At 64.7% G+C, this 26021-nt stretch overlaps 1 protein-coding gene across 1 annotated transcript; it reads left to right on the forward strand.

Annotated features, from left to right (window-relative positions):
• Positions 1-6114: 6114 nt before the first annotated feature.
• SESN2 (sestrin 2) lies at positions 6115-15461 on the forward strand. The gene is made up of 10 exons (XM_075437753.1): positions 6115-6277; positions 10777-10842; positions 11753-11950; positions 12301-12483; positions 12823-13032; positions 13946-14096; positions 14256-14371; positions 14661-14851; positions 15052-15196; positions 15283-15461. The coding sequence occupies exons 1-10, from the start codon at positions 6200-6202 to the stop codon at positions 15367-15369; spliced, it is 1425 nt and encodes a 474-aa protein (XP_075293868.1). The 5' UTR covers positions 6115-6199; the 3' UTR covers positions 15370-15461.
• Positions 15462-26021: the final 10560 nt, after the last annotated feature.

Genomic DNA, 26021 nt, shown 5'->3' on the forward strand with positions numbered 1-26021 from the left:
CCACGAGTCCAGAGGGAAAACAGGTTTGGGGTTTTGTTTTTGTTTTCTTTTTAAAGCTTCTCATTTTCCAGCAGAAATTTGGTAGTGAAAAACTCTCCGGAGGTTTCCATTTGGACATGTGCTTTCCTCGTCTGCCGTCGGCGCAGCCTCCCGGGGCGAGGAGCCGCGCTGTGGCACGCCGTGCTTGCCTCTTGCGGGGCAGAGGAGCTGCCGTGTCCTCGAGCGTCTGTTCCCAGCGCGCTGCCCGTAGTGCAGGGTGGGAGAAGGCAGACCTAGCTCTGATGGAACACCACAACAGCTTTTCCAGCTCAGAATAACCTTTCCATATTATATTTTTCAAATCCCGGAGCTGTGTACAGAAAATAGCCATTTTTCTGGGAAGTGTGAGTTGTGACAAACACCCAAATTCATAGTTAAATGTGGGGAAGAAAAACAGTTTCTGTGAGATCTTTCTCATCAGTGCCATTCTTCCAGTCTCTGTTCTTCTTCCAGTCTCTTTGTTACTCTTCCGATCTCTTTGGCTTCCCATGCCTGTGAGAGCAGAGGTTCGTGTGCGCTGGTCAGAATTTTCATCCCGGGTTTGCCGGGTTTCAGCCCCTGACCTAGCCGAGAGCCCTGGCAAGGGAGGGCTCTCCGAAGCGCTGCACCCATCGCAGCCTCGCTGGTTACTGTGGTGCAGGGCGACGCCTCGTGCTCGCGCTGCATCAGACCAAAAACTGGGGCTACTTCCCTAGATTTGATGGTTGGACTTGGTGATCTTGGAGGTCTCTTCCAACTCCAATGATTCTGTGGGGAGAGGGTGCAAAACCAGCGTGGTTGGGTGAGGGTGTCCTTTGCGCCGGTTGGCTTGGAGGCTTCTGGAGCTGGGCATTTGTGGCCTCGAGCAGCTCCTCGTCCCTTCTCCGTAGGCTCTTTTTCAGATGGAGGTGCCTCAATGCTCACAGCCCACAAGGCCAACCGTGCCCTGGGCTGCATCCCCAGCAGCGTGGGCACAGGGCCAGGGAGGGGATTCTGCCCCTCTGCCCCGCTCTGCTGAGACCCCCCAGGAGTCCTGCGTCCAGCTCTGGAGCCCTCAGCACAGGACAGAGCTGGAGCTGTGGGAGTGGGGCCAGAGGAGGCCCCAGCAATGATCCGAGGGCTGGAACCCCTCTGCTGGGAGGAAAGGCTGGGAGAGCTGGGGCTGCTCAGCCTGGGGAAGAGAAGGCTGCGGGGAGACCTTCGAGCAGCTGCCAATGCTTAAAGGGGGCTTAGAAGAAAGATGGAGAGGGACTTTTTACAAGGGCACGGAGTGATAGGACAAGGGGGAATGGCTTCAAGCTGAAAGAGGGGAGAGTTGGATTAGATACTGGGAAGAAATTCTTCCCCCTGAGGGTGGTGAGGCCCTGGCCCAGGCTGCCCAGAGAAGCTGTGGCTGCCCCCTCCCTGGCAGTGCTCAAGGCCAGGTTGGATGGGGCTGGGAGCACCCTGGGCTGGTGGAAGATGTCCCTGCTCATGGCAGGGGGTTGGAATGAGATGATTTTAAGGTCCCTTCCAACCCAAACCATTCTATGATAAATCACAAGCTCGCGGCCAGCCACGACTGCCGCGTGGAAGGCTCGCCCTGTGCTGGAAGGTGAGCTCAGCACCTCTTCCCCGCCGAGCGCTGCTGAATTGTGCCAGTGGTGCCCAGCGCTCGCAGGGCACTTCACCGGACACGCCCGGTTCTCCTGCGTACCGCGGGTCGGAGACGGACGGGCGCTGGTTTGCCAAAGGCTGGGCTCCGTCAGCGGGCAGAGCTGCCCCCAGCCGGGGATCCTCGCGCCGTGTCTCCGAGGGACCCGGCAGAGCTGCGCCGAGGAGTTCAAAGGGGCCGGGGGCAATGTTTGCAATTCCCAGCCAGACCTTGGGGATGAAATGGCCGGCTCCCGCCGTTATCTGCGAGCACACGCTTCCTTCTCTCTGCGGTTTATCCGCTGCTTCGAAAGCAGCTTGAATGTTTGCAGAAGGATTTTTTTCCCACTTGTTTTTAGTTGTGATTGCTTTATTTCTATTTGAAAGCTTTAGGAAAACATGGTTTTGACAGTAACTGAATGCACTCAAATGTTGCATACTGATCTCAGCCACCTGCTAGTATTGAAACCAGGGTCGAAGATGAGACTTCCAGGTTTTGACCAGTGTTTTTCCCTGCCTCACTCGTTTCAGGTGAGTTGGTGCTTGGCTGCCCCTTGCCTGCTCCCAGCAGAAATCTCTCCTGAAGATGCAGAACCTCAGAGTTCCCCGAGCGCTGACCTGGGGTGGCTGGGTGTTCAGGGCACAACGAAAACCTCTTGCAAAGCATTTCTTGAGATCTGCTAACCCAGAGCATTAGTTTGGGGTTTTTTTTAAGTTATTACTTGAATAAATATCTCCTTTCCAAACTTGCAGGGCCCCTGGCAAGGACTTGAAACTTCAGTACGCGAATGAACATAAAGCGTTTTGCAGCCTGACGGCCTGTACCCACAGCAGAAGCAAAGCCCCAGCAGATGTAAAGCGACTTAACCAGCCGGTAATTACCCACAAACACCATTCCTCCCTAATTGCTGGGGCTTTCTGGGAGCGCTGGCTCAGGCAGCACGCCCTGGGGGCAGCAGGCTTTAAAATTGTCTTTATAAAAAACACCGCTAAGGATTTTTAAATCCTTTAAAGCTTCGGTAAGGTGCGTTTTTAGCTGAGCCAGGAGAGGTGAGCGCAAGCCTTGTGCTGGAGGTGAGGGAGGGCAGCGAGAGGAGCCCAGCAGAGACCTGAATCAAGACCGGGCTCCTCGCAGCGCCCATGGAGGGAGCGGTGGGTGCTTCTGAGGCGGTTGGGAGCCCTGCGGAAAGCAAGGGGGGATTTAGGGGTGGGGAACGTTCAGCCTTGCCTACCGACCTCATCTGCTACGGGGGCGAAGCTGGCGCAGCCGTGAGACCTGCTCCGCCGGGATGGGGCTTTGGCCTGAGGTTGCCATGAAGGAAACTCGGCTGCCCTTTGCCTGCTTCCAGAGGAAATCTCTGGAAGTCCAGGAGTCCGAAGGTGGTTTGGCTGTAACCCTCGTCCTTCCCAGTGCCGGACCAGCGGTCCACGTTCCTGGAGCACGTGGGGATAGCAGCTCCCTCCCGCTGCTATTCCCAGAGGCACCAGAGCAACGTGGATCACTCACCAGTACAAACCAGTACACACCACTGTTTCTAATGTGTTTACGCAGCTGTAGCCCCATCCGTCTGCCTGTGGTGCAGAAATCCTGACGGAGCGAGGTCCTGCAGCTCCTCCTGGGGACCACATCGGGGGTTCCCTTCCCTCCGTGGCTCCAAGCGAGGTGGCTGCAGAGGAATTCCCTTCTGCACCCCACAAATGCTCGGGTATTCGCCCCGCACCCCACGGCTGCGGTTTTCCCACCGGAGGCTGTCAGTGGGGAGGTGCGGGGTGACCAGCCGCGCGCGGGCGGTTCAGCTCCCGGTCTGCGGACAGGAGCAGAGCACGTGAGGCAAGGAAACCCTTAAACCACGGAGCACGTCCTCCCCGCTCCGGATGCCCCCGTCGCTCCCCGCGCCGTCCCTGCTGCTTCCCTGTGCCCTCGGGCTTTGGGCTGGCCGAAAGCACTGGGCTGGTGAAGGACCAGAAGGCGAGGTGACGGCTGTCCCCAGCCAACCCTGCTGTCTGCTCGAAGGTGACTTACCTTCAGCAATCAGTCTGGCCTTCCTGCTCAGCTTTCAACTCCAGCCACGGACTGGTGCGGTCAGCGTCTCGATGACCAGGGCGCCGTCAGTCCCCAGCTAATTACCGAGCTGTTCCATGGTTCCCGTGATCGGCGTTCCTGGAAACGGGGTGTTGGGGTTCAGATCTTCGGTTCCTCTCTCGAGGATATTTTGCCTCCCCTTTGCTGCCCTTTTTTCGATGGATGTTGTAAGGAGCCCAGCTGTAATGCCACTGTGTGCCCGAGCAAAGCCCTGTGGGTGAGCCAGCACGGAGAAACCCTCCTGCAGTTTTATTCCCTTGAAGAACGAGCGCTGCTGAGCTCAAATTGGGACAGAAGATGAGACCTTAAGTGCTCTTGGGTGAGGCTTGTGGAGCAAAAGGACTTGAGATACTGAAGATGCTTTGGCACTGCCTGGCATCGCCCGTTCCTGGCACACAGCGTCCTTCTCCTGGGCAGCTTGGGGGTGGTGGCAGGTCATCTCCCTGTGCCAGGCTGGTCTCCACACGTAGGGAGACGCTGCCGACAGCCTGAGCCGGCTGCTGTGCGGGCAGGAGCTCTGCAAACAGCCAGAAGTGCTGAGCCGGCGGGTAACGTGCCGGCTGCCTCCGATCGGCCGGGGCTGCAGAGCAGATGGGGCATCGCGCGCTGCCCCGCATCGCCGAGCGAGCCCACTGCCCGGCTCTGCGGCCGCGCTCAGCCCCTCGCCCCTGCTCCGCACGCAGCGGCCGCGGCGGTGGCCAGCCCTGCTGGCTCCGGGGCAGATGTCCTTCTGGCACGGCCCTCGGCTTCTTCTGCAGGGGTATTTTTATATTCAATATTTGGCAGCATCCCCAGCCTGTCTCTCCTGCTGAACCACGGCCTGATGCATATTCACAGCCTCGGCGTCCTCAGGTCCATCTCCGCCTGTACCCCCTCATGTCCGGAGCTTTTGGGGGGGCACAAAGGGGAGAACAGAGGCAGCCCCCCCCTCGCTTTCCTTGCACAGTGTTGCCTTTGCTGCTGCAGAGCGAGAGGCAGCTTTTCCTCTCCGGGCTGACGTCTGCAGCCGGAGCAAACGCGGAGCTCCTTGGCCTCGGGCCGCTGCAGCCCCGGTGCGGGGACCGGGCAGCATCGGGGCTCTTGCCCGGGACTCCCGGCGCGGTGTGACATGGCCAAAGGCGCTGGCGATGGAGCTGCACGGGGGTGACAGGGGCTGAACCGGCATCCCCCGGGTTCCCCCCGGAGCAGGCACAGCCTGGACCTGGGATCAGATGCAATTAAAACCCCAGATTGTTCCCCTCGAGTGACACGAGGGCAGATACAGAAACAGGCACCTCGGGGTGGCCGGAGCTGCCCAGACCTCCTGTCCTCGGTGCAGAGCCGCGCTTGCGAAACACCCCTAAAAATAGCCCGGGGTGTTCGCCGGCTGCGGGACGGGGACGAGCAGAGGGAGCAGCCAGCCGGGGCCATCGGACGCTCGCTCGGGTGCAGCCGCCAGCGCGCCGCGGCGTGCCGTCCGTTGGCTGCGCCGCCGGCACCGCGCGCGCCGAGGCGTGCGGACGCGGTCGCGGAGTCGGCAGGAGCGCGGGGCCCGAGCCGGAGGAGCCCGTTGCCAGGCGAAACCTGAGTTGTTTGTGCAGCGGCTGCTGCTCGCTGGACTTTGCCACGTGCGGGCTGTCGAGCAGCACCGGGTCGTTATCGGAGCCGCTGTCTGCGACCGCGTCCTCGGGTTATTGGGGGGTTTTTCCCCCCTTACTTTTATTGGTGTTTGTTATTCAAATGGCCGGGGCCGTACGTCGGGGAGGGGACGGAGGGGAAAGCTGCTCGGTGACTCTCGGGGCTCACTCTCGGGGCTCTTCGGCGCCGGGTTGAGCGAACCGCCCGGTGCGAAGCCTCGGGGTGCAGCGGGGGTGGCAGGGAGGGACACCCAGCTCATGGCCACCCGCGGCCAGGCGATGGGCCCCGTCCCCAAGGTAAGTGCAGGGCAGCCGAGCCGTCCGGACAAACTCCGCTGCCCGTCAACGCGCGCCGGCTCCTCGGGTGCCTCCGCCATCCGCTCGCCCTTCCCCGTGGCCACGGGAGCCATGTTCCGTGTGGAGGGCTCGGGGCCGCGCAGAGGGATCCTGGCCTTCTTCTTCGGAGGAGGAGGAGGATGCACGCGGCAGTGCGGGGCTCCCCGGAGCCCGGCCGGGGGGGGGGAGGGGGGGTCACGCTGCACGGGGGTCCCCAAGCCTCGCAGGCTTCGCGCCCGGCGGCCCCACCCCGCAGCGAGCCCGGGGGCCCGCGGCGAACTACAACTCCCGGCACCCCCGCGCCGCCGCGCCCTATTGGCTAATGGAGGCGGGTTGGCCTCGCCCCCGTTTTGCCATTGGGCGAGACGGGGAGGGGGCGTGGTTTCCTCCAACCACCTCTATGAAAGTGGATCGGGCGCGGAGGGTTCGGCCGCGGGTTCGGGACCCCGGGGGTGTCCGGGGACCCCCCCCACTCCCCCCGGGGCCGCTTCCTCGGCGCAGCCCCCGCGCTGTCATGCTGGTGGCCGGCTCGCCGTGCCCCCCCGCGGGGCTGGAGCGGTGCCGGGGCTGCGGGGCCCCGCGGGGCGGCGAGGTAAGGGGCTCCGCATCGCCCCCCCACCCCAATCGAGACGGGCTGGGGTGCTGCCGCGGTGCCCCCCACCGCCCGGGGATCGCTGTCCACCCGGGGCCACCCCTCCTCGGCCGGCTGCAGGGGGGGGACAAGCGGGGACACGTCGGGGCCAGGCTGGGGAGGGGGTGGCCCTGGCCGGGCAGGGGGGGGCTGGACGGGGGGATCTCGGGGTCTCCGGAACCCTTCAGGAGCTGCGGCGTGGCCAGGAGCCGGGCAGGGGTCCTGCCCGAGGTGTGGGTCGGCAGGGGAAACTGAGGCAGGGGCTGGCGGTGGGGGTGCCCACGGGGGTGGGGGATGCAGGGCTGGGGGGCTCCAACAGGTCGTTTGGCTCGTGCTGCCGTTCCCGGGCCGAGTGCGGGGTCTCTCTGCTGTCCCTCCCCATCAACCCAGCGCTCTGCGAGACCCCTCGTCTCGCCCGGGGCTGTTGCTGTTGGGGTCCGGCATGCGAAACCGGAGCCCAGCGGCGTCCGTGGAGCGTGGCAGGACCCCCCTGCCCCCCCAGGCAATCGGGCCCGTCAGCAACTTCAGTGCTCAGACCTGCTGAGTTTCCTGAAAAGCTGGGAATTGCCCCCATTTGTGAGACTCATTTTCCTCTCCGAAAAAGCCTGTGCAGTTTTCCCCTTGCTCCTGCGTCCCCCTTCCCCCGGGTTTCCCCGGGAGAGCGGGGTTGCTCTGCAGCTTGTGGGGAGCCGGTGGGTCCCCAAGCAGCCGTGCCGCCTCGGCGTAGCCGCGGGGACGGTCACTGCCGGGAGCTGGAAACTCCGGGACAGGGGGTGGGAGAGACCCCAGGGAGCGGTGCCGCTGGGGGAGCCCCCCCATGCTGCTGCTCCTGGCCTGAAATGGGGGGAAGGACATCGGTGGTGGGGATCCTGCCAGCATCTGGCAACTGCCGCTGGAACTCCGTGGGCTGGGGGGTTTGCACCCACTGGTGACGACACCCCGGTTTTGTCCCCTTGTGATGTGGCAGTGGGGTTCGCTCTTCTCCGGGTTGGCGGGATGAGGCGGGGTGGGATGCGGGGCTCCCCTTGCCCTCACGCCGGAGGGTGGGGGTCAGGAGGACGGGGCCAGACTCTTCCCAGTGGTGCCCAGCGCCAGGACAAGGGGCAACGGGCACAAACTGAAGCAGAGGAAGCTCCAACTGAACCCGAGGAAGAACTTCTTCCCTCTGAGGGTGACGGAGCCCTGGCCCAGGCTGCCCAGGGAGGTTGTGGAGTCTCCTTCTCTGGAGATATTCCAGCCCTGCCTGGACGCGGTGCTGTGCAGCCTGCTCTGGGTGACCCTGCTTGGGCAGGGGTTGGGCTGGGTGACCCACAGAGGTCCCTGCCAACCCCGACCATGCTGGGATTCTGTGAGAGCGGCTCATGCCGAGGGGGCTGCGCTTGCCCGTGGGCTCTGTGCATCAGCGGGGCCGAGCCCCGGCGCTGCGCTCGCCCCCGGCACAGCCTCCAGCCCGGTTACGGGGGGCAAACGCACCGGTGTTTGTTCAACCTTGCCTTATCGGGAATGATTCTCCACCACCTGACTAAGCACTGGCAGTGGCGCTGGGGGGGGACTCGCTGCTCAGCACGCCCGACTTCCCGCTCCCGGGGGATTAAATCCTCCCCCCGTGTCTCCGTCAGGACCCTCCGCCTGTGAGGGAGCGGGTTGCGCGGCTGGCACGGCTCACCGCGTCGCTCCGTGCCTCAGTTTCCCCAACAGCGGGAGCAGGAGGTGATTCCCAGCCCGGTGGCAGGGTGGCGAGGGTTAACTGCGGCATCCCTGAGGGTGGCTTCATGCAGCAAAACAGAACGAGCCTCTGCGTGCGACATGAAAATGCCCCCTCAGAGGTCACCCTGAGCTGTCAGCGAGCGGCGGCGGGGCTGGCCGGGCTCCTCGCTGCCATCGGCGTTGGCACTCCTGCCCTCGCCGCCCTGGGGGTTTCCCTGCCGGGGTCTCTCCGTCGCTGTCCCTTGGAGCACCGCAGAAGCTCTTTCTGCCGAAACCGTGAGTCAGCGCGGAGCCGCGATGGCACGAGCCCCGCCGTCACCCCGCCGTCACCCCGCTCTCGCTTCCGTGGTGACGCGGGGCAGGAGCATCCCGTGTGAGCCGGTGGACGCGGGTGCTGCTGGCGTGGTTGGCGCGGCTGCAGCCCGGTGCTGGTGAGACCCCGCGCCACGCCGTGACCCCCCCCGCCCGGCACGTGGGGAGCGCGTGGCCGCGCTGGCGGCTGCGTCGTCGTCACCTCGTGCCACCCCACGCCCCTTCCCCGTGGGGAGAGGGAGCTGGGCAGCACCCACCGCCTCGCTCCGGGCTCGGAGGCGGTTGGCACCCACCATCGCCGGGGCTGTGCCCAGCTCCGGTGTCTCTCGCGGTGAAGCTGGGTTGCAGCCCCGGGGCTCGGCGCCGCGGAGGAGCCCCCCACAGCAGCGTCTCCCTGCCCCGGTGCTCCGGGTGCTCGGTGCTCCTGCCGTCGGCACCCTCGGCTGCGTGTGTCCCGGCACCCTCCTCCCACCGCCGCCGTCCCCCGGTGCCGTGTCCCATCTCCTGTGGGTGAATCCCGGCGGCGGGAGCCTCTCCTGCGTGGTTTCGGCCTGGAGCGCGGCGCTGGGCACTGGGGAGGGCACCCTTGGGGCCGCCGAGCTGCCCGGTGGGCTTCGCCGCCGCTGATGGGCTGCGAGGTGCGCGTCCCGTCGTGCCGTTGGTTTTTCTTGAAGACTTCTAAGTTTTGGGAAACGCTGATGGGTGCTGTGCTTGCTTTTCCCTGCGTTGGTGCCGTGGGTTTGGGAGGGCTCCCGCCGTGCGACGGGCGTGCGGCAGCGGTGGCCGTGCCCTGCGCGTCCCGGGGAGCCTTCGGCCGCGGCGGGTGGAGGGAGGTGGTGTGGGGAGCGGAGGATGGGGGTCACCGGCCCTCGCCCGGGCGCAGGGCGGCTGACGGGTGGTCTCGCAGGCGCTCCCCGCTTTGCCGCGTCCGACCCTGTGGGCACGGCTGCTGCCTCCGGTTCCCCCTGGCACCGCTGCTGCCCGCCGGGTTTGCACAGGGGACGTGCGCCGGGGGGTGGTCGTGGGCATCCCGGGGGGCTGAGACCCTGCCCGCTCCCCAGGCGAGCAGACGCAGAGCCCGGGCTCGCATCCTGCCTGCAAGCTTGGTGCTGGGCACCCGTTCCAAGGCCCCGGCTGAGGTGACCGAGCCTGTGCTCGGGGACGGGTCCCACCCCGGCTCCTGCTGGCAGAGGGACCGGGGGGGTTTCTGCAGGGAGCTGAGGCTGGGCCCGGAGCGGGGGTCCTGAGCACCCCCTCGGGTGGAGGAAGCGATGCTGCGGGCGTGCGGCTGCCCAGTCTCACTCCTGATTTCACGCAAGCGCCGCGTCCCCCCTGTATGTGGGGGGGCCACGCACCAGCCCCCCCTCTCCCCTCCCACCTCCTGCCTCGTGCCTGGACCCCTTTCCACCCTCTTTTCTCCCAGCCTTAAACCAGCTTCTTGGTTCTCTGCAGGTGTGTTGGGGGTTTACTTTAACTCTGGGGGCTGGGTGTCCCCCCCCCGTCTGCAGTTGGCACCCGTGGGTGGGGAATTTCCCCCGCACCACTGCGAACTGGCGAGCTGGTGGGATGCTAAAGTGGGATGGGGGGGGGGATCCGGGCTCTGCTGCATCCTTGCGGTTTGGCTGGGGGGCTGGCTGGGGGGTCCGTGTAGGCACTGAGCGAGGTGGGGGGGGGTCCTGGTCCCTTTGGGCTCCAGACAGGGACTCCTGCTTGTGGCATCCCCTTCCCTGCCCCCATGTGCGCCCTGGTTGGGCGCAGCCGGCCCCCCACCCACCGCAGAGAGGAGAAAAGTATCTGCTTGGAGAAAATATGGCGTGGAAACGCTCTTCCCTGGGGAGCTGGGGGGGAGATGGAGCATGGGGGGGGGGTCAAAAATGAGCTGAACCCTGTGCTTGGGGTGCAGAGAGCCGCAGCTGCCCTGGGACCGGGTGGGCTCGTTGCTGGCGTGGCTGCGTTAACGGATTTGGGGGGGGGGGGGGGGGAAGGAATGGTGGAGATGTTGATGGGTGTTTTGTGTCCGGGGGGGTTCGCGGGAACCCCGGGTGCCACATTTACGCTGGTGATGGCGAAGCGCAGCGCCCGGCTGCAGCCATGGCCATGCTGCTCCCAGACCCCCCTCCCCGGGTGCTGGGTCCCCCGCTGGGGTCCCGTGGCGGTGAGGAACGGGGTCCCTGGGGGTCTCTGCTCCCCGGGGGGGTCTCTGCTCCCCGGTGTCCCAGCGGGGTGCTCGTGGCTCGGTCTTGACGTGGCAGAGCAACACCCGCGCCCGGTGTCGTCAGCCGCTGCCCGGCGTGACGCAAGGGTGCGGGGGCGATGGCTGCGTGTCCCCGTGTCCCCCGCGTGTGTCACCCGTCCCGGTGTCACCACCCTCGTCCCGGGGACGCTCAGTGGCTCCCGGCTGCCCCGGGGCCGGGCTGAAGCCCCTGCTTTTTCCTTCCCAGGACGGAGGGGTCAAGGTCCCCCGGCAGCTGGGGAGGGGTCCCAGCGCCTTCATCCCCCTGGGAGAGGTAAGAGCGGTGGGGATGGTCTTGGGTGGGTGCTGCCCTCCCTGCTGGGCTCCTCTGTCCCCCCCTTCCCTGGGTGGGGGCTATGGGGGGCTGTGAAGGAAGGATTCCCACCCCCCAATTGCTAGTGCCCAGCTGGAGTGGGGTGCTGGGGAGGCTGGAAGGGGGGGGTGGGATGGGGAAGGGTCACCCAGCCCGGGAGTATCGCTGTGGCGGCGGGGGGGGCGTGTCGCGTTTTGGAGGATGGGGGGGAGCAGTCGTGGTGTTTCACCCCGGTGTTTTCCTACCCCGGGTCACTACCCTGCCCGTGCCTCAGTTTCCCCACCCATCCAAACACGGCTGTCTTTTCCCTGTGCCGCAAAGGGGCTGCAGCCCCCATCCTCCCCTGCCCCCCCCCCCCCCCCCCCAGCACACTGTGCCCCAGAATCCCCGGGGTTCCCCGTGTCGGGGCACCCTCAGCCCTATCTCAGCCCCCGGCGTCGGCGTCCCAGATGGTTCCTCCTTCGGCAGAGATAGCACCGTGGTTTCGTCACCGCGGTGGGGGTGGAGAGGCTGGGGGGGGGGGAGCTGAGCCCCATCTCCTCCCCACTGCACACCAGCACCCAAATAAACAACCCGACGTGTGCGCCGTGCGGGGTCCGGCATGGGGACCCCCCATCACCCCCCGCCCCCCGGGGCTGGAGGGGGGGAGCTGGGCAGCGGGGGCTGCCGGCGGTGTCCGTACCGGGCAGCAGGGCGGAGGCTGGGCACCTCGGGCGAGGTGAGCACCCGACACGGTGGGGATGGGTGCTACTGGGTGCCTGGGTCCCGCTGGCCACGGATGCTGGATGGGGGGGTTCTCCCCCCAGGTCAGGGGGAGCGGGAGCCTGTGGCACACAAGCCCTTCATCACCCTTCTCTCCTCGTCCCGGCAGGTCCTGCAGGAGGGTGTGGAGAGCAGCCGGCGCCAGCTCCTCATCGAGGCCTTCGTCTCGGCGGGCAGGGTGGACAACATCACCATGGTGATGGGGCTGCACCCCCAGTATCTCAGCAGCTTCTGGAAGACCCAGTACCTCCTGCTGCGGATGGACGGGCCCCTGCCCTACCACAAGCGCCACTACATCGCCATCATGGTGAGGGTGGGGGTCGCTGGGGGTGGGGGGGGTCCCAGCCCAGAGGTGGGACAGCATTTGAGACCCCACAGATGGGGTCCACCTTGGAGCTGGGGTCCCAGAGGCTTGGAAGTGAAGCCCCCTTGGGCTTGGCCCCGTGGTGCCCACCCAGGGTACCCCAGCATCCCTCCCCTCAAGGACCCTGGGGACCAGCACTGAGGGGGGGAGGCAGAGACCCCTGCCTGGACTCTCATCCCTAGGGAAACCCTCCAAGGATGGGTGGGCTCCTTGCCTTGACTTCTCCAAGGGCTCGTAGCAGGGTTGGGGGTCTCCCAGCCAGCGCTGGGGCTGACCACCCGCCTCTCCCGCAGGCAGCAGCCCGGCACCAGTGCTCCTACCTGGTGGGCTTGCACATGGCGGAGTTCCTGCAGGTGGGGGGCAACCCGGCGTGGCTGCAGGGGCTGCACTGTGCCCCCCAAAAACTCAGGAACCTCAACGAGATCAACAAGCTGCTGGCGCACCGGCCCTGGCTCATCACCAAGGAGCACATCGAGGTGAGAGCAGATGCTGCCGCCGCAGATACCCCCCAGACCACACGCTGGTTTTGGGGGGCTTGACCCCAGGGGCCGCATCCCTGCGTGTGCCCCCCACGTTGAACCCTTTCAGGGCTGAGGGGGTCTCTGAGCTGGAGGGGAGGGTGTGCAGCTCCCGAGGGATGGGGAGGGGGTGACTTGTCCCCCTGTCCTGCTGGCAGCGGCTGGTTTATGGGGGAGGCACATCCCAGACACCCAGTCTCCCTGCCCCCGCTTACCCCAGTGTGGGGTGTGGGTGGGGGGTACAGCACAGCGAGCTGGGGGTCCTGGAGGGTCTCTCCAGCCCCATGTGCCTTGCAGGCGCTGCTGAAGACGGGGGAGAACAGTTGGTCCCTGGCAGAGCTGGTGCAGGCGCTGGTGCTCCTCACCCACTACCACTCGCTCGCCTCCTTCGTCTTCGGCTGCGGCATCAACCCCGAGGAGGAGCAGGACGGGGAGCACGGCTGCCGGCCCCCCTCGCCCCACAGCGACAGCAGCCCTGCCTCTGACGACAGCCTGGGGGGCTCAGTGGTGAGGAGGGGGGCTTTGCCTTGGGGGGTGGGCGCATGGTGGGGTGCTGGGCTGCATTGCGGTGCTTCCCCGGGGAGTTGCCCCAAGGTCTTTGGGAGCAGCAGATGCTTTGGGGCTGCCCCTTCCTCCCAGCCCCGGGACAAGATACCAAGGTCCAGGTGGGACAAACCCGGAGGCAAACGCTCCTTGAGGAGCAGCCCTGGGACTGTGGGTGTATTAGGAGGAGGGATGTGGGAGGCATTAGGAGGAGTGTGGGCAGCAGGTCAGGGAGGTTCTCCTCCCCCTCTGCTCTGCCCTGGTGAGGCCCCATCTGCAGTGCTGTGTCCAGTGCTGGGCTCCCCAGTTCAAGAAAGATGAGGAGCTACTGGAGAGAGTCCAGCGGAGGGCTGCGAGGATGAGGAGGGGACTGGAGCATCTCCCCTACGAGGAGAGGCTGAGGGAGCTGGGCTTGTTCAGCCTGGAGAAGAGAAGGCTGAGAGGGGACCTTAGAAATGCCTCTAAATATCTGCAGGGTGGGGGTCAGGAGGATGGGGCCAGACTCTTTCCAGTGGTGCCCAGTGACAGGACAAGGGGCAACGGGCACAAACTGGAGCAGAGGAAGCTCCAGCTGAACCCGAGGAAGAACTTCTTCCCTCTGAGGGTGACGGAGCCCTGGCCCAGGCTGCCCAGAGGGGCTGTGGAGTCTCCTTCTCTGGAGATATTCCAGCCCCGGCTGGATGCGGTGCTGTGCAGCCTGCTCTGGGTGACCCTGCTTGGGCAGGGGGCTGGGCTGGGGGATCTCCAGAGGGCCCTTCCAACCCTGACCATGCTGGGATTCTGTGATTCTGTGTGTGGAGAGTGGCTTCGTGCTGCCCTGGCCTTGCAGCCTTTCTCGACCCCAGGTCAGCGCCGACTCTGCCGTTCGCTTGGCCAGGGCAGGGATGCCGTGCGGGAGGTGGAGGTGCTGATGGAGAGGATGAAGCTGCTGCAGGAAAGCCAGCTGGAGGAGGAGGGGGTCACGCAGGAGGAGATGGCGACGCGCTTCGAGCTGGAGAAGACGGAGAGCTTGCTGGTGGCTCCCTCGGGTGAGGAGGTGCTGGGGACCCACGGGCTGGGGAAGACACCGGGGAGGGGGGGAAGAGCCAGCATCTGTGCGGGGACGAGCAGGACCAGGCCCCCAGCTGCAGGCCTGGCCCTCTCCGGGGTCACGCGATGCTCACGGCCGCCGCGGTGATGCCTCCTAGATCTTGCGGATCACTCCCTGCAGTCCAACGTCCTCTGCTTCGTGGAGGACCCCGAGTTCGGCTACAAGGACTTCACACGGAGGGGCGAGCAGGCACCCCCCACGTTCCGTGCGCAGGTGGGTGCCCGCGGTCCCACGCCGGTCGGAGGGAAGGGGTGGCACGCTGCTGGGTGGCAGCTCCTGCTTGTCTTGGAGGGGGGACAGCGGGGCTGTTCCCGGGGTCGTGGGTGCGAGGGCCAAGGGCTGGGAGCAGGCTGGAGCTGCCCGAGCCACACAACCAGTTGCTGGTAGCTGTTGGGGGTCACCATGGTGTGGAGACACCAGCTCATGTCGCTGGCTTTGAAGGGACACCCCCCCCCCTCATTTCCCCATCAAGCCCCCTACCCCAGCATCCTTCCTCCGGCAGGATTACACCTGGGAGGACCACGGCTACTCGCTGATCAACCGCCTCTACCCCGACGTGGGCCAACTCCTGGACGAGAAGTTCCAGGTCGTCTACAACCTGACGTACAACACCATCGCCATGCACTGCGGCGTGGACACGTCCATGCTGCGCAGGGCCATCTGGAACTACGTCCACTGCGTCTTCGGCATCCGGTAGGTCCCTGAGCCGCCCCCGGAGCCCGCTCTCCGCCCTGGGTAGATCCAGCCTGGGAGCCCACGGCTTGGTCCTGGTGAGACCGTTACTGCCGCAAAGCGATGCTGTTGCGGGGCTCGGCTGGGGTCTGGACAGACCCCGGGGTGGACGACTGGGCAGGGGTTGTCCCCGGAATAACGCGCCCTCCTCTCTCCCCCAGCTACGACGACTACGACTACGGGGAGGTGAACCAGCTCCTGGAGCGCAGCTTGAAGATCTACATCAAGACGGTGGCTTGCTACCCGGAGAAGACGACCAAGCGGATGTACGCGCAGTTCTGGAGGCACTTCAAGCACTCGGAGAAGGTGCTGGCCCATCCCTTCCCCTCCCGGCAGGGTGTTGGGGGGGTGCTGAGCCCCCCCCAGGCCCTGACCCCGCTCTCCCTGCGTAGGTGCACATCAACCTGCTCTTGCTGGAGGCTCGGATGCAGGCGGCTCTGCTCTACGCCCTGAGAGCCGTCACCCGCTACATGACGTGACCGACCTCTGCTCCCTCCTCTTCCTCCTGCCCCAGGTTGGGGGGAAAGGCCAGGGGGGAGCTGGTACCCAAAAGACTTTGCTGGAAGAGCATCTCCCCACTTAAGGGGCCTGGAGCTGTGGAAGGAAAGGGGGGGCTTCCCTGCACCTCCTCGCAGGAGAGGGGACCCCCAAGAAGCCGTCCGTGCTGGGAAGATCCCGGAGCGCTGCCCTGGGCTTGGCAGAGCTGGGGGTGCTCGACAGCTCCGGCCCTTTTTTGGGGGTGAGCCCGAACGAAGCCGAACCGGGGTGCTCGCGGGTGCCTTCGCCGTGCGGTGTTGGTGTCGGAGCTCTGCGCCACGTCCCGGCACCGCGACGGCTGCGGCGGGGGGACCGTCCTCGTGCTGGAGGTCACCGGTGGGCTTTGCGCCGGCTCCTGGGGACTTGTGCTGGAGGATGTGCGGCTGGGGGGGGGGATGCTGCTCTGCCACCCCCTCCCCACCTCGCTGGCTCACACCCAGGTCCGGCCATCCCGTCGCCCAGCGGGCAGCACCCAGTGCCGCTCGTCCCCGAGCCGGGTCCCCCCACGCTGGGGTCCCCAGGGCTGGGGGCGAACCTGCGGCTCCTCCCTGCCCTGCTGCCTTCACTGCCTGCTGGGACACGGGGACAGCCCCGCCGTGGCTGGACCCCAGCCCTCGCTGGGGTCTGGGGGGGCTGCAGGAGGGGTTAAGCTGTGCCCCATGCAGCCCGCCAGCGATCTGGGATGTGAAGCGCCTCTTAACCAGGGCCAGGGCGAGGGCAGGAGCGTCCGCGGTTTCACACCTTCTTCTGCGGCGTTTTTCAGCCGCTGGCACATCTCCGCTCCCTCAACCTCCGGGGCTGGGGCGCGGAGCTGCCCGCCTGCTGTGGGGGTGACGGGGGGGCGGACGTGGGGTGGCTGCAGCTGCACCCAGATGTGCCAAGGCATTTCCCAGCAGCGAGGGTCGCTGCGGAGGTGCCGGTTCGGGAGAGCCCCCGGCTCTGCTGGAGCGTGGGTCCGGCAGCGTCGCCTGCGGCTCCGCCACTCGTGGTTTGTCTCTGCTGAACTGCAGCTCCAGTTAAGTTATTTCTATTTTTTTTTGGGGGGGTGTATTTACTCCTGAGTGGACATGGAAATACCACTGTGACTTTGCTACAGATCTTGTTTGAAAAAATAAAATTGTTCTTTTTCTTTTTTTTAATTTATTTTTTCTTTTTTTCCCCAGTGTCCCTGCAGGGCACCAAGCAGCGGGGTGCGAGATGCTGTTTCCCCTTCCCCTGGCTCAGCCCCAGGCGCTGATCCTGCCTGGCCCAGTATGGGGTGGGGTGTCCCACTGCTCTGGGGGTGCTGGGAGCAGCCCTGGGTTGTCCAAGGGGGTGAATGGGGACCCCGTGCACTCCCCATTTTCCTTATGGGAGTGGGTTCGGCTCCAGTGCACCCTCCTTGCAGGAACCCTTCCCCACCTCTCCTGGGTGCAGCCCCCTCCCAGAAAGCCAGGATTTGGGGCACTGACACTGGTCCCACTGTGGGGGTCCTGTGGGGTGCTCCAGTCTCGCTGCTGGGATGGAGCCGAGCAGGTTGCAGGGGAGCTGGGGGGGGTGAAGCAGCCCTGGGGCCACCCCAGCCCTGGGATGTGGAGCCCCGGCACTTATCGGGGTGCAGGCAGGAGCCCCTGGCAGCTGCCGATAAGATCCCCAGGAGGGGCCAGCCCGTCCCCACAGACCGGGATGCATCCCTGTGCCGCGTGCCCGAGAAGCAGCAAGGAGCCGGCTCCTGGCTTGGGGGGGCATCTGGACCCTCCAGCCTGGCAGGATGCGTGGTGCTGCCCATCCCGGTGGGAACGTGGGGCTGGGAGCGGCGAGGCTGCCTGGGGCCTGGGCATCGCCGGCACGGTAAGGGTTTGCTGGCAGAGCCTTGGTTTGCACCATATGTGGGGGGAAAAATGCTCTTGGGGCAACTCACGGGCACTGGGGAAACTGAGGCAGGAGGGTCGGTCTCCCTCGGCTTTGCTTCCCTGGGCTGGGGTCCGCATCCAGGCGTCTGTCCAGGTCCCTTTCGCACGGCCGGTGACCGCGGGCGGGTTCAGCAAACCTTTTGCGGAGGAGAGCTGCAGACGGCAGGTAAGGGTTAGCTTAATGCTTACGAGACAGCAGAGAACCTCCCTGGGGTGGGGGTGGGGGGGGCCCTGCCTGCTCTGGCCAGGCTTGAGCAGTTTTCCTGCGCTGAGTCACAGCCTCCAAATGTTTCCCAACGTATTTTTCCAGCCCTGGCCGAGGCGGCTGAGCTGCTGACAGTGCCTTCGGGCTGCGGATGGAGGAGCAAAGCCCCCACCCCCCCCAAATGCTGCATTTCCAGGGTGTCACCCTGTAACGCCCAGCCAGCGAGGGGACAGCACCGTGCGTGGGGTCCCTCGGGCAGCCCCCAGCCCCTGCAAGGGTGGCAGCTCCCTGCCCCGCAGCTCGGCGGGTTTATTCCCCAGATGCACCGGGAGAAGCAGCAGCAGCGGGCTGCTTTTTAAGCGAGTCTGGCGTGATTTTAGGGAGGGTGCGTTAAGATTTTTAGTGCTGGTGGCTTTTCTGCTGTAGGTACGGAGGGGTCTGGCCGCGGGGTCTCGGGGACCTGGCACGGCTGGAGGTGCTGGTGGGATGGCACCGGCGGTTCAGCTTCAAAGAGGGGAAAATCGTGTTTGTGTGTTGGGTTTTCTAAAGAAGTGAGAAAATGTCATCTTATAGAGACAGCTCAGTGACAATCATTAGAAAAGGGTCAAGGCAAAGGGGAGATTCCGTCCAAGGAGGGATTTTTCCTGCTGCCTTCTGGCTCTCTGAGGCATCCAGAATATTTTGTTCAAATGGAAGAAACCCTCCAAGTAAAGGCGCTGTTTCTGATCCCGAAGCTGAGCTGGGAGGGGCCAAGCCTTTGGAATAAAAGAAAAAAAAACCCACCCCAAACCTTCTTTGCTGCAGTTTCACCCCGGCGAAACCAGCACCGGCGTCGTGTGGGGTCACCGCGCTGCGTCCCCACCCCGGCTCGCTTTTCCCAGTGATATCAAATAATTGGGATGAGACAGAGTCCAGGTCTTGGCTCACCCGGGGAGCAGCAAGGCCCCCCCAGCACCCAACCTACAGCCCCGCGAACTCAGGCCAGGCTCGCGTTTAAACCCCAGCGCCTGGGCCACGCGTCAGCAGTCACAACCCCATCGGGGACGGCGACCGGGTTGCGACGCCCGAGCAGGTGCCGTCCGGCGGGAGCCAGAGCCGGGTGAGGGTTTGCTCGGCTCCCGGGGCCGTGGGGCGGGTGGAAGGAGGGCTGCGAGCCCGGGGCCGAGCTTTTTGGCTTGGGCAGGGTGTTGCTCACCGGCGCGGTGGTTTGACTTGGGGAGCAGAGGGCGTGAGCTCGGGTCATCTCCTCTGCTGCTTAAAAATACATACATGTATAGATATTTATATATATATATATGTAATTTTTTAAATAAATAGATATAGGCACCGATATATCTGTGCTTTGCAGGCGGCTGGCAGCAGCCCCAGCACCCCTCAGCACCCGCCCCGCGTCGCTGCTGCACCAGGTTTCTCTCCCCAGGTGACATTTGCAGCCTGGTGCCCGTGGCGACGTCCACCCTGCGGTGAGGAAGGGGAAAAAAGTGTTTTTGTGTTATTTTCTGGTGTTTCTGCCCATCTCCTGCTGTGTTTGTGAGACGTGGAGTGACCCACTCTCGGTGGGATGGCTGCGCAGGGCCCCTCGCCCACCCCATCTTCGCCGCTCTGGTGAGGTCCTATTTAGGCACCCCCAGGAGTGGGTGGGTGGGTGTTAAATCCTCACCTTAAAGCAGGGAGACGAGGGTGCTGGTGGCCCCAGGGGCTGAGCCCGCGGGCTGCTCGGGACCCAGCAGCTCCCCCCTCCCCAGGGTGCAGCCCCGGAGGGAGCTGGTGCTGCCCTGAGCCCCTCTCGGGGGGAGCCGCAAAGCACAAAGGTTTTTGGAAGCATTATTTTTAATCCTTTTTTTTTTTTCCTCCCTCTCCAGTCTTGCAAAGCTTGGCCTTAGCAGCGAGTCCCGAGGTGGGCTCGCAATTTTCCTCCCCAGCTGCCTCAGTTTTATTTTAAATCCACACAGGATTTGCCACGGGCACGCAGCGCTCCCCGCGCTTCCCCCGCCAGCCAGCCGCCAGCAGCGAGGGCACCCGGCAAGGACCAGTCCCTTGCTTGATTTTTTTTCTCCCCATTTTTCTGCTCCAGCATCAGATAACTCGGGGGTGAGCCGGTGCCGTGGGCCTCCTTCAGCTCAGCGCCTGGGTCATCGTATCAGTTTAACCCCCTTCCTTTTTTCCGGTGCTCACGATTATAAACCAATGCATTCCTCACCCTGTGTTTCACCAAGGCCTGCAATTTTGATGGATATCTATAATTTATCAGCAGCTTCCATTGTCTGTCTTGCAGGGCAGAAGGCGTATTAATAATCTCCCTACCTGTAGCTGATAGTTATGATCCCAATGTATGCAATTTTTTTGCACTGCGCTTGCCCTCAATTTAAAAACATAACGTTAGTGGTGTTTAAAATGCAGCGATGCAATGGGAAAATAATAATAATCATAATTGCGGGCTGTGCTGAATGAGCACTTTAAGGCTGATGGAGCCCAAAGTGCTTTGCAAAACGGGCATTACCGGGGCCGAGCTGCCCTCGCCGTGCTGTGATACAGGCAGGGTGCAGCGGCATCGTGCCGTGCCGAGGGTCCCCTCTCCCCCAGCCCGGTGCCTGGCCGAGCTGCTGGAGGGATTTGAGCACCTGGGGAAGCCCTCACCACGGACATTGGACGGGATGGGGCTTGGTTCGTGCGGGGCTGGAGATGAGGAGGCAGAGGATCATAGCATCTTCGAATTCGTGAGACCCCACCTGGAGTCCTGCGTCCAGCTCTGGAGCCCCCAACAGAAGGAGGACACGGATGTGTTGGAGCGGGTCCAGAGGAGGCCACGAAGATGATCCGAGGGCTGGAGCACCTCTCCTCCGAGGACAGGCTGAGGGAGTTGGGGCTGTTCAGCCTGGAGAAGAGAAGGCTCCGGGGTGACCTCAGAGCAGCTGCCAGTGCCTGGAGGGGCTACAGGAAGGGTGGAGAGGGGCTTTTCACAAGGGTGGGCAGTGATAGGACAAGGGGGAACGGCTGTAAGCTAAAAAAGAGCAGATTCAGATCAGATATTGGGAAGAAATTCTTCCCCATGAGGGTGGTGAGGCCCTGGCCCAGGCTGCCCAGAGAAGCTGTGGCTGCCCCCTCCCTGGCAGTGCTCAAGGCCAGGTTGGATGGAGCTCTGAGCACCCTGGGCTGGTGGAAGATGTCCCTGCTGATGGCAGGGGGTTGGAACCAGATGAGCTTTAAGGTCCCTTCCAACCCAAACCATTCTATGATTCTATGAATTCTTTGAGGAGGCGTATCTGTGCCCTGGGCGCTGGCAGCTACGGCTGCGAGCAGACACCTGGACCTGCTGCATGGGCTGGAGATGGAGAAATTCCGGCTGGAAGCCAAGCAGCTCTTTGGGGGTGAGGCGGACGTGGAGGTTCAGCTCCAGCGAGCGGTACTGGTGGTCTCTGCCCCAGCTTTGCCGCGTGCCCGTGTCTGCACGGCCGTGGCAGTGCCCCGTGCCTCCCCTGGGATCACACGTTTCCCAGCACCGAGCAGCTGCCGCGGCAAAGCCTCTGCCGCCCCGGACTGTGACGGAGTTGAGCCCCACAACCCCAGTGCTCCCAGTCCCTCCCAGCCCCTTCCCAGCAGCAGAGCCCTGGAGCTGCCCGGGGACCACAGTGAGGGTTTTGCGGGGCGGTGGGTGGGAGGGAAGGGATCGGCCCCCCGCTCGCTGCCTTAGCTCATGGGAACAGAATGTGTCCCTGCCCCTGGAGCCCAGAATATCCCCTGGCACCCGCTCTGCCCGGCGCCAGCCCTGCTTCCTCGCGTAACCCACACCGTGCCCAGCCGCGCCGCGGCTGCCAGCCCGTGGCTGTGCCACCGGGTCACTGCAGGGTACGCATGCGGCGGTCCGGTTTCAGGACGCTGAGCACTGCTTTCGCAGCCAGGTTGTACCCAGAAACGTGGCTTTGCACCCTGCCAGCACCCACCCTGTGCACCCAGGTGGGCACCTTTGTGTCCCCGGAGAGCCAGGAGCCATCACGCCGGTGGCTGGGAGCCAGAGCACCTCCACAAGCCCCTCCAAAAATCAGCTCCATCCCTGCAGGCACAGAAGGAAAGCTCGCCAGGGTGGGGGTAGCTGAGCACCCAGCCCTCTGCTCCTCTGCAGCAGGTAACAAGCTGTTCGCTTTGGATTTGAGTGACAATTTGGCTGTCACCCGACAGCCGACTTGCTGTCCTCGCTGGGGACAAACTGGGCTTATCCCAGGGGAGCTGCGGGCTCTGGGCACGGCGGGTTGTAAATCCCAGCCGGCTGCTGGAGCATTTCAGTCCTTGAAGAGCAGCCAGGCAGCAGCGACGGCGTGCGGGGAGGGCTGCGACGGGAGGCAGCCCTGATTCACGACGTGTCCCCGAGCTGCTGTCACCTCCCTTCGCCCGGGGTCTGGGGTCCCACCTTGCACCCCCGGCCGGCGGACGAAGCACCCCGATGGGTGCAAAGGGGTCCCCATGGCATGGCCATGCGAGGGAAGGGGGGCAAAGCTCCCCGGGCACCGCTGCTGCTCAGCCCTCAGCCCGCGGTTCTTTGCCTGGCATCAGATTTTTCAGCCCAAACTGGGTTCGGTTCAGTGGTGGTTCCCAGCCCCGGCCCGGGGGGACCTTTCCCCCCGGGACTGGGGGGGCCGGGGGCTGCTGGGGACTGGGGCTGCTCGGCCCTGCCGCTCCCGGTGTTCCCAGTATTCCCAGTATTCCCCGGTCGGCAGCGCCACTCGCTGGGGGCCGGCAGCAGCGCCGGGAACCAGACCCGCTGCAAACCCGCCTTGTTCCGAACAGCCCTGCATCCTCACTGCAACCCTGCCCTGCATCCCTGTTCCAAACCTGCCCTGCTGCAACCCTGCCCTGCATCCCTGCTGCAAATCTGCCCTGCTGCAAACCTCCCCACTGCAAACCAGCTCCATTGCAAACCTGCCCTGCATCCCTGCCGCAAATCTGCCCTGCTGCTAGTCTCCCTGCTGCAAACCTGCCCTGCATTCCTGCTGCAAACCTCCCCGCTGCAAACCTGCCCTGCTGCAAACCTCCCTGCTGCAAACTGCCCCAACGCAAACCAGCCCCATTGCAAAACTGCTCTGCATCGCTGCTGCAAACCTCCCCTCTGCGAACCAGCCCCGCTGCAAACCTGTCCTGTTCCAAACCTGCCCTTCATCCCTGCTGCCAACTGCCCCAACGCAAGCCAGCCCCATTGCAAACCTGCCCTGCATCCCTGCTGCAAGCCTGCCTTGTTCCAAACCAGCCCTGCTGCCAACCAGCCCCGTTCCAAACCTACCCCACTGCCTGCTCCCCCGCTGCAAACCCGCCCTGCATCCCCCCTGCAAACCTCCCTGCTGCGAAGGTTTCGCGCAGCTCCGCTCCTGGCCCCCCCGTCAGCCCTCTCCATGTGTCTGTCCCCGTGTCCCCGCTGCCAGCCCTGCCCGTCTTGCTGCCAGCTCCGCTGGGGAAGGCTCTCCTCAGCCCGGTTTCTTGCTGGGTGGCTGCTTCACAAGATGGCAGGGGACGAGGGCCCGTGCCAGGAAATAGAAAATACGACTTCCATTCTTCCCACTCCACGTGAGACCTGGGGCTTCCTTGTCCCCCCTGGGAGATGAGCAAGAGCTGGCTGCCCACCCTCGGTGGGGCGAGGGGGTGGCTGGGTCTCAGACCCCGTCCCCAGCACTCTCCCCGCTCTGCCCGTGCCGCCGCCGTCGCACAAAGCGGGGAGCAGAGCGGGGAGCACGGCTGGGAGCCGATCCTGCCCCAGCCCCGGCACAGCCGGAGCTCAGCCCGCAGCCTGCCTGGATGGATGGCAGCGGAGGGAAAAGCCCCGTTTCCTCCCTTGTCCCCGGACAGAGGGGTTGGGGGGCTCCCTGGGGACGTGGGGAGAGCGTGGCCACCGAGGGCTGGAAGCTGAACGCGTGAAGTGGATGCTCTCACCTAAAAACACCTGGGAGGGGAGGGAGGGGGGCTGGAAAGCAAAGGTGCTGGGCTCTGCAGAGCCCCAGCTGGGCTCCACCGCTCCCCGCAGGGGCCGGTTGCCTCCGAGCCAGCTCTGCAGCACAAAGCGCGTCGCAGGAGCAAAGCCTTTCCCTCTCGTTATTTTCCCAACACGTTGAAAATGTCCTTCTAGCTGCCGGGGGCTTTGGGGAGGAGGGTTTGACGTCCAGAGCTGGGGTGGGCAGGAGGTGGGCTGCCGCACCAGCCTCTGCCTTGCTGGAGCCAGGACGCAGCCTGCAGCTCCGGATTTTGCTGCTGCACGGATGCTGCTCAGCATCCAGGAGCTGCCGCGGGGGTTTGCGCCGCGTTCCCTGACCCCCTGGCAGGATAACGCCTCTGCTGTTCCATCACCCACCGGGTGGGCTCCGAGCACAGCTCATAAAATATGGATGGTCTTGAGCTGCTGATGCCAGCCAGCCCCCGACGTGGCTGAGGAAGGGGGGGGACGAGTTGGTGGCTCCGAGCGCAGCACCCCGGGGTGGGCTCATCGCCTCCCCCCCCCCCACGGCACCTTTGCAGCTCACCCACGAGTGGCACGGGGACGGGGACACAAGGCTTTTCCCCGTGTGCCAGGCTGGTTTGGGGTTGTTGCCAGCCCTGCACACGCAGGACACTGCTTGTGCTGGTGCTGGGAAGGGTGCGACGCGTGGCAGCATCTTCTCTGGCTGATAAAAATCGCTGCTCCTGGCCGAGACGTTAGAGGAAGCTCCTCGTAAGCGCAGGCTTTGCCTTGCTAGCTCTCCGAGATGGCTTCTCCAGGATTTAGAGCCCCTGGAGCAGGAGCTGTCGGAGGAGGAAGGACAGGCTGGGATGGCGGGCAAGCTGGCAAGCATCGCGCCGCAGTCCTGCCGCGGCTGCGACCAGCAGGACTCCACCACGAGCTGCTTGCTCATCCCCCGTGTTGAATCAGGGTGGCTTAGGGCTTGACATTCGCTTCGGGGTGCGTCCCAGGTGCGGCTCCCTCGGGTTTCGCTCCTCTGCAGCGAGCGGGGTGGTCGTGAGCATCCTCGCCCTGTGCCGTGAAGCCGGGCTGGCGCAGACGCGCGACGGCCATTTCCAGCCGCCCTGGGAGCTTCTCGCTCCGGGCTGAAACGGGAACCCCAACCACGACTGAAGGATGAGGCACATTTCCCAAAGCCGGCTACAAAAAGAAGGGAATTAAATACATATATTCACGCCGAGAAAGGGGAGAGCGAGCTCTGGGTCGCTAGCACGCGCTGAGTGTGTTTCCAGAGGGGCTTAGCCAAAGCCACGACACCGAAAGCCCGGGGTGCGTCACGGAGGAGGGTGGTCTGGGTGTCGTGACGGGGTGGTGGGAGCTGGGGCGGTGCAGAGACCCTGGCCCGGGTGATGTGCTCCGATGGGGAGAAGCTGCTGAGCATCAGCAACGCGCCCGCACGCACCGTGGGAAACCGGGTGCTGCGCCGGAGCTGTGCCGGAGCTGTGCCGGAGCTACGGGAGGGATTTTGGCCATGGCTCCCACCATCGCCTGCTTTCCCCCCGCATCCCGGCAGTGCGTGGTGCCGGCACGCTGCCTGCCCAGCTCCAGGCACCGGGATGCTCCTTGGCTCGCTCGGCAGGGAGAGGCCACCCAAATCGGGGGACAGGGTGCCGTGGCCCCGGGGTCTCCATGTCAGCATCCCACAGCTGCTGGGAGCACTGGCATGGCTTGAAAACAGTACCAGCACCACCAGTAGAGTCAAAGCTGCTGTTTCCCAGCTCGGGTGACAGCCTCGACGCAGCTTTCCCCGCAGAAATCCCTCACAGAGCCTTGAACATCCCAGGATTTATTTGCCGGAGAGCTGGAGGCCACCGCTTAATGAGGCTGCAGTGGCAACGTGGCACAGAGGAGCCCGAAGGTGGGGGACAGGGTGCCCGGGGAGCGCGGGGGGTGCCGTAGGGGCTCAGGAATCCCTCGAACAGACGTCCCCGTCTGGGCGATGGGTCTCGGCTCCCAGCAAAGCCCCACAGTGTGACCCATGGGAGCTGCCTCCCGCCTGCAGCCCTGCCAGCGCCGGGTCACACGTGCGGGACGTCGTGCCGGCAGCCCCCCGGGGACACCGGGGTGTCGGGGGCGAGCTTTCCATTGCCGGGGTGTTACGGGCTAAATCCCCCCCCAAGTAACCCAGGGGACATCACCATCGCAGCCTTCCGCCAGCAAACCCCATCCCTCTCGCCGGGGCGTGGGAAGGCAAATTTGGTGCCGCCTGAGACAGAAACACTGCGGCGAGGGGAGATTTCGGGCGGTTTCCCGACATTTTGGGGTTTGTGGCGCAGCGCTCGCTGGCTGGGGACAACGGCCGGGTGCTGCCACAGACCCACGGGGCGATGGGTGCCCACCCCGGGAGGGGTCTTCACGCCGACGGGCACAAACAGGGGGGGCTGGGGGTGCAGGGTGGGTGCCGGCGCGGGGAGATGCTGTGCCGGGAGGGGACGGCACGGCCAGACAGACAACGTGGCCAAGCAACCGCGCGCCGGGAATCGGACGGCAGCAAGGGAGCACAGGCGGCCAGGCTGCCCG

Source organism: Opisthocomus hoazin, chromosome 17 (genome assembly GCF_030867145.1).
Source record: "Opisthocomus hoazin isolate bOpiHoa1 chromosome 17, bOpiHoa1.hap1, whole genome shotgun sequence".
Classification (NCBI taxonomy): Eukaryota; Metazoa; Chordata; class Aves; order Opisthocomiformes; family Opisthocomidae; genus Opisthocomus; species Opisthocomus hoazin.

Coding starts and splice junctions, on each gene's coding strand:
- SESN2 (XM_075437753.1), top strand. CDS start 6,200: ATGCTGGTGGCCGGCTCGCCGTGCCCCCCCGCGGGGCTGGAGCGGTGC. Junction 6,278..10,776: donor GGGCCCCGCGGGGCGGCGAG/GTAAGGGGCTCC, acceptor TTTCCTTCCCAG/GACGGAGGGGTCAAGGTCCC. Junction 15,197..15,282: donor ACTTCAAGCACTCGGAGAAG/GTGCTGGCCCAT, acceptor CTCCCTGCGTAG/GTGCACATCAACCTGCTCTT.